Consider the following 7318-nt stretch of genomic DNA (forward strand, 5'->3'; position numbering starts at 1 on the left):
AATTCAAGTAAATAATATTTACTAGAAAGATGCGAACCTAGTAAGTTGAGGTAGCGTTACAGAACGCTCAAATTCATGGGCAGCTTGGTCAATACACGTTTGCTAAAATAACGTTTTTCTCAAGATTTAGAGCACTGGTACCGGCTAATTATTTACAAAAAATGGCGGCTTATATATAAATTTTAATAGCAAAAAAGTATCAGGGTTCATAACGAAATAGAATAGCCTAATATCCATTGTTCTGCTGAGACTCTATCTTGTGGAAAATCAGTGAAAACCAATTTCATATTCAAACATAATTTTAAAGTTAATTTCTTTTCTTCTACAAGATTAACCAAGGGTGGAGTAAATAGTGATGAAAAAAGAACGAGTGAAAAGGAAAACCAATGAGAAAGAAAAGTTAGGAAAGTTAGGTGAAAAAGTGAAAGAAAAAGGCCGAGCCATAAAATCAAACGTGGGTACATCATTTTTCACAAAAATTTCGAGAGCAACAGTCTTGTCTTCAAAAATATTTTTATTCATGACTTACGGGATTACTTGCTTATAAGCTAGATTGACTGAGAGGAATGAGGTTAACAAATCTCATCTATTTAAATCTTTCTTGTGCAATAGTAGAAATGGAGATTAAACTCGTTTCAAACTTTTGTAGAGCCAAACTTTCAAGCTTTTTTGTATTGTAAAGATAAAAAATAACACTTATCAACAAATCATGTATTTTATTTTTATTTTTCATTTAACAACTATAAATTGTCGTCAAAATTGGTTCACAATATCCCCACCTTTGCTCAAATGGAAATCAAGATTTGGAAGAGCAGATGAGTCCGAATACGCATCTATAAGATCTCTCGTGCTCGGGCCAAGAATTTTGGTATCGGAGAGGAAGAATCCCGTCAGAGTACGGTGGGCGGCGGTGAGTGGTAAAGAGTCAACAGGATATTACACCGGTAAATGTAGGCCGACAAGTCACTGGCGGAGCCTGAGCCTAGTACGCCGGTGGTGGCGGTGATGGCACAGCCGGCCGGTACCCCACAAAGTGCCCCGCCCGTCATGATTGGACTGCTCCGTTGACGCTAGCGGCGCCCTCGTCGATGCTAGCCTTCATAACCGCGTTCGTCTGTCACCTCAGCTCCCGCTCCACGACGAGACCACTTTCTGCAAAAACGGGGCTGCCTGCCATCAAGGTTTAGGAAAACCATCATCAGCTATCTTCCATCATCCTCCGAAGATCGAAACTTATTCTTGGACGTTTCCATGGTACAGAATCACCCGCTTCCTTACCAATGTGTGTGTGTTTTTATATTTGACCAATGGCTAAAGGTTATATAACTTTAAACTTCCCTTCTCTTCCCTTCTTCCTCCTCCTCCCTTCTCCACCCTTCTTCTTCCTCCCTCCTTCCCTTCCCTTTCCTTCCCTTCTTCCTCCTCCTTCCCTTCCCTTTCCTTCCCTTCTTTCATTTCTACCAAACGACGAAATTTTTTTCCGAAAAAATATTTCTTACTTAACAAACACAAATGAAATTTTTTTTCCTATTTATCAATTCCAGAAATATATTTCTGAAAATTTTTTTCCGTTTCCATGGTTTCCAGCCCTCAAACGGCCCCTTAAGAAACCTATATGTAAATGAGAAAAACTATAAATATAAACACTTTTTATGGGCTTGTATGACCAATCGGCCACACAATGCCCACACCTGCCTTTCCTTTTGCCCCTGTTTCAACCAATAGTGGAGGTACTTGTTGGTTAAGGTGGGCCACTGCCTATGAACCCATTAAAAATCACACTATAATGTTTGAATCTTACATTGTTATGTCTTTAAATTTATATGCAATGCCCACACCAAATTTGTGTCATTAAAAATCACATTATAATATCTCAACCTTATATTGTTATGACTTTAAAATTATATGTAATGCCCACACCAAATTTGTGTCACCAATGCAAGTGCCTCGTGAGTATAAAATCTTGTCTCCGCCATTGGGTTCAACCTTTTCACAACACCATTGATGAGCACAGGGCTAGCTCACTTGTTCTCTTCCACCATAAACAGGTAGATACCGATATTGAGATGAAAAATATGTGTAAGTCTAAGATCTTTACTTGGTTCTCAACGCTGGAGCAAGACCATATCATTAAAGCTACTTATTCTGATTCAAATCTCTCTCCCTTGTGGGTGGTTGGGGATCTGTCTCAGTTTTAATATACTATCAGTGATGGATCAGCTTGGTTTTTAAGAAGTAGATATGCAGTGATAGAGCTGTTATCGTCAGCATATGTAAAGCTGCAACAATAAATATTATCAGCTTTGGTAGTTTGTCGTCGACTAGTTGCAGTGATTATTATATGCTCCTCTACATGGACGAACTGTAGTTTCTACCTGTATAAAACTGCCTGTAGAAGCGATGTAAACTAGTCTTGAATTTTTGTCACGTCTCAAACAGTCGGCCAGTTGCATTAAGGAGGCCGACGTCAATTTCAAAAGCTTATATGCAGGCAATCATGTGCATTCATTATTTTTCATTCGTCGAAAGATCTGCTTGTCATCAGATTTCTCTCGTAAATATAAATATAAAAGGGAGAGAGAGAGAGAGAATCACAAGGGTTCACCTAGTCAGCTAAGATCATCAACTAATTACATGTTTTCTGTTGTCATGGTACATTGAGAACTAAATTTTGTTAAGACTGTATTAAGTATATACAAGTACACATATCATTTGTCATTCAGTTTTAATTGAAGCAAAAATCAAACATAAGTCCCCACACACTTATCTTTTTTATTTTTGTACAAAAAATTGACCATAAAATTTTATAATCTTGAAAATAAATATGATCTCTGCTCTAACCATGTGAGATGTCATGGATGGTCCACATATATGAGAGATATATGAGAGAGAGAGAGAGAGATTTTGAAAAGCGGCCAGTGGGAAGGGTCTCACTCGATTGGAGCTTTCTGTCGTCTCTGTAACATCGGCAGCGACACGCTCCCCTACCCTTTTGTTCTTCCTCCCTCTCTTCTCTTCTTTCTTCAGTCAGGCTGACAAATGCAGCGGTAGTAATTTACACGCAGCAGCCATCCACACAGTCCCTTTCTTTGCTTCTCTCTATACGTCTCTCTGGTCGATGGAGACGACGACAGACGAGGGTGGTAGTGCGCCAAACACAAGGAGATGGTACCCTTCTCTGCCTTCCCTCAAAACCAAGCACCACCGCCGCACCACCTCCATTGGCGGCGACCCATCGCCGAAGCTCCCTAACTGCGCCTCTTTTACTCTCGCATCCCCCGCCCGCAACAGCATGGAGAGCCACAGGCGCACCCCCGCCACCACCCCCAACGACATCGCCTTCCTCTTCTTCAGCGCCGCTCACTCCCTCCACCTCTCCGGCGACGACCCCCACAAGGCCCATCGCTACGCCGAGAAGGCCGTCCGCATCCTCGACTCCAACTCCACCTCCGGCCTCCAGCTTATCACGAGCCTCCACCTTGCCGCCGCCACGCTCACCCGCCTCGGCCGCTGCAAGGAAGCGATCCACCTCCTCCGGCGGTCCGTCTCCATCTCGACCGCGTCCCCCGACGACCCCAACTGCGCCCATGCCTCCTTTTCCGGCTTCATGCAGCTCGGCGACACGTACTTCGCCATCGGCCGCTATGCCTCCGCCATGGAGTGCTACGAGTCGGGGCTTTCCGTCCAGAAGCAGGCGTTAGGGGACTCCGACGTGCGGGTGGCGGAGACGTGCGTCTACCTCGCCGAGTCTTACCTGCAGCTGCTGAAGCTAAAGGAGGCGGAGGAGCTCTGCGGGGAGGCGCTCGCAATTCAAGATGGGGTGTCTGTGAGGAGGGTGATCGGACTGGTTCAGATCGCCAAGGGCGAGTACGAGACGGCGCTCGACCACCTATTGCTGGCTGTGGCCACTCTTTCTTCTCTCTCATCATCGTCGCCGTCGCAGTCAACGTCCTCGTCCTCCTCGTCCGCCTCCTCGTCGCTGTCGTCTATAGTGGAATGTGCCTTCCTCGACGCCATCATCGGAGAGGCCTACCTGGCTCTGGGAAGGTTCGACGAGGCAGAGCTTGCCTACCACAAGGGCCTGGCAGCCTTCGTGCTCGTCTACGGCGAGGATCACACTTCGGTGGGTTCGCTGTACGTGAGCCTAGCAGACCTGTACCTGAAGAGGGGCTCCTTCAACGACGCCAAGCTCTACTGCGAGAAGGCGCTGCTGGTGTACGCGGAGCAGATGGAGAGGCACCAGGACGACGGCATCGACGGGTGCCGGCAGGAGGAGATTGGGGTGGGGCTCAGCCGGGTGGCGTCGCTCTTCGAGTCCATGGGGGAGGTGAAGCACGCGGTGTCGCTGCTGGAGAAGGCGAGGGGAATGATGGGGAGCTCGCCGGACGAGGGCAGCGTGGTGGTCGCCGGGGTGGAGGCCCAGATCGGGCTGCTGCAGCTGATGTCGAGGAGCTACGAGGACGCCTACGCCTACTTGGGGAGCGCGGTGGCGAGGCATAGGGCGATGGCGGGGGGAGAGAGGAGCCTGGTGCTGGCGGCGCTGCTGAACCAGAGGGGCGTGGCATGCGTCGGGCTCGGCGCCATCTGGGAAGCGGCCGAGGCGTTCGAGGAATCCATGCGCATCTTCGAGCGGGTGTCCGGCGCCCACAACGTCGATACTCTTGACGTCTGTCTTAACCTCGCCGGAGCCTACGACGCCATGGGCAGGTAACTACCTGTAGAGCTTCTCTTTTCTTCTTTGATGTACTGGTTGTGACTTGTGAGAGGGAGAGATCATAATTTCCTTCTAGGCTCACTGTTCAAGGGGGTGCATCATGCATGTTAAAGTCAATTTCTCATGGTTTTGAAATTGCACCAGTCAGAAATTGCGCTTTTATGCACTTGTTTTTAAACAGATTGGATGCTCAGAATAAACTGGTGAAGCTCAAATTCTTATAAATTGAACAGTCAGATCATATTTTTCTCAAAAAGAAAAAGTTTTCATGATTAAAAAAAAAACGTAGCTAGGCATCATTCTAATTTCTATATTAATGATAAAGTGGCGTATGCAGACTTGGATTTCCCCGGAATTGGACATGATCTGAGATCGAGTTTAAAAGTACTGGTTTTCAAGAGGGTGTGAATATCCCTTGAACTTGGCAGATGAGGATAAGCTATCAAGGGTCCTCCTTGGGTAGAATAGCTAAGTGGGTAAATTACTGGGAAACCCGCCTACTTTGAAATCGATTGACGTTATCTACCGGTGTCGCTATCAAGATATTGGAATTAGAGGACCACAATTAGCTGAAGTCCAGATCTGAGTAAATCGGTTTGCCAACGACGGATCTTGTCTTTCACCGGAGTGGTGGCCTACCAAGTTTCCGGGAAAACGACTGCGAGGTTTTCCGAGTCTCGGAAAAAAGGGTCCACCACCATGAGGATTGTAGAGTTAGTGCTTAGTCTTTTCTCTTCTTTAGTATCAAGCCTGTGCCAAACTCCGCCGGATCCTGATTTCCGGTACCAACCCTAACCATGGCCTCTATATGGATGATTACGGGGAACGTCCAGCTTCATATTCAAAAGTTACATGTTCCCCCGCAGCCATATTGGGGCCGTAATTTTCATTATAGGGAGACACATAGATTTCATGAGAATCATCCAGGAAACGGATGATGGAGATTTAAGTTGCGAATCAGAAAGATTAAGTTGCAAATAATCTGTCAAAAAGTTATTTTTTAAAAGTTTGAAACACCCTTTAGATAAATGTTTAGTTTAAGGAGATTATTTGTTTTTCTTCTTTTGCTCTCTCTCTCTCTCCCCCCCTGCCAAGAGTATTTTTAATTCTTGAAGAAGAGGGTATTTTGAATTTTTGAGAAAACAACTTTAACCTGGTCTCTTTTAAATCAACAAGTCCATTGGTTTCCATCAATCTGTACATAAAAGTTTGAAATCTGGTAAAAAGTTTGGTAATTACCTACTTTATATAGACATACTTTATATATATATATATATTTATTACTATTGATGGACCTGTTCAATGAGATGTAAATCTGGACTGTCCACTGTCTCGAAGGACTAGCATAGAGAACAGGTACGGGTACGGAGAATTAATGGCCTTGGCCTTTTAACACTCGATAGTATGAAACAATCCGTCCTGTGACCACGAACTCTCCACTCATAGTAATGGAGGAAAAAGATGTGTATATTATAATTGTTTAGGTGACATTTAGTGGAGACAGCCTAACTTGCAGTCTTTGACATTTTGCATGCGTCTCTTTCTTCTTTTTCCCGTATGTCAGAGGAGATGACGCCATTAATCTACTGGAAAGGGTGGTGGATGAGGAGGAGAACAGATTGGGGACGGCTCACCCGGATGTGGAGCACACCAGGCAGTGGCTGGCCGACATGCTGAAGGAGGCAGGACGATCCAGATCCAGGAAGGCACACACCTTAAAGGACCTCCTTCTCCTGCACAAGAAGAACCGCGGAGCCGTCGGCGCTGTTGCTGCAGAACCACGCCATTGACAGATGACCAAAAGCTTAGAGGTTTAGTTACAGTAAAAATTAAGAGGGCGAAGGTGGTGGTGGGTTTGCTAATTATTTTTCCTTATATAACCAGGTTGCGTTGTTCTCGGGTATTATTATCAGAAATATAAAAAATGAGGTTGACGTCTTCCATTTTGGCATGGTTGTGAGCATGTGCTTCGCTGCCCTTCTCCTGTAAACTAATTTTTTAAGCTTTAGTTTATAAGAAGCTGCCGAGAGTCTTTGTCTTCTTGTAAACCAAAAGGCTGCTAAACTGTTCAATCGCTTAAACTTTTAATACAGAAAAAGTTAAGTGCTTTGAAAATTAAAAAACAAATATTTCCACTTTGATCCAGCAGTATATTCAGAATTCCATACCGGAGTTTCATTTTGGAGAAATTGGTGGGTTGACGACAGCGAAAGTAGTCCATTATGAGTACTTTGAACACCTTGTTTGGATTTAAAGCTTGCGTTTCTCGTACTCCAGAGACAGACGGACATGTTTCATTTTGGCTGTCTGTCCTGAGGGATACAAAATGTACATGACAAGATGCCCGTATTGTGGCTATTCAATGCGTTTGTTGATTTTCTTTTTTTTTAAAAAAATTTACCCGACTTTTTAATAAAACGGAGAACTCATCACTTTATTTTTCCTCATAAAAAAAAGAAAGTACGTCCAATTTTGAAAAATTTTCCCACCCATTTCTGGGTATTCAATGTTCGTGCTTAGATTTGGCATTTTTATGCCATTCTCAGGTCTTTGGCACAAACCAAAGTTGTTCTACTTGTACAGTAATTCATTAGGAAGCTTTTT

General features: G+C 44.6%; 1 protein-coding gene across 1 annotated transcript; it reads left to right on the top strand.

Annotated features, from left to right (window-relative positions):
- Positions 1-2727: 2727 nt before the first annotated feature.
- Positions 2728-6657, top strand: LOC116255091 (protein KINESIN LIGHT CHAIN-RELATED 3-like). The gene is made up of 2 exons (XM_031630842.2): positions 2728-4707; positions 6279-6657. The coding sequence occupies exons 1-2, from the start codon at positions 3119-3121 to the stop codon at positions 6502-6504; spliced, it is 1815 nt and encodes a 604-aa protein (XP_031486702.1). The 5' UTR covers positions 2728-3118; the 3' UTR covers positions 6505-6657.
- Positions 6658-7318: the final 661 nt, after the last annotated feature.

Source organism: Nymphaea colorata, chromosome 5, assembly GCF_008831285.2.
Source record: "Nymphaea colorata isolate Beijing-Zhang1983 chromosome 5, ASM883128v2, whole genome shotgun sequence".
Classification (NCBI taxonomy): Eukaryota; Viridiplantae; Streptophyta; class Magnoliopsida; order Nymphaeales; family Nymphaeaceae; genus Nymphaea; species Nymphaea colorata.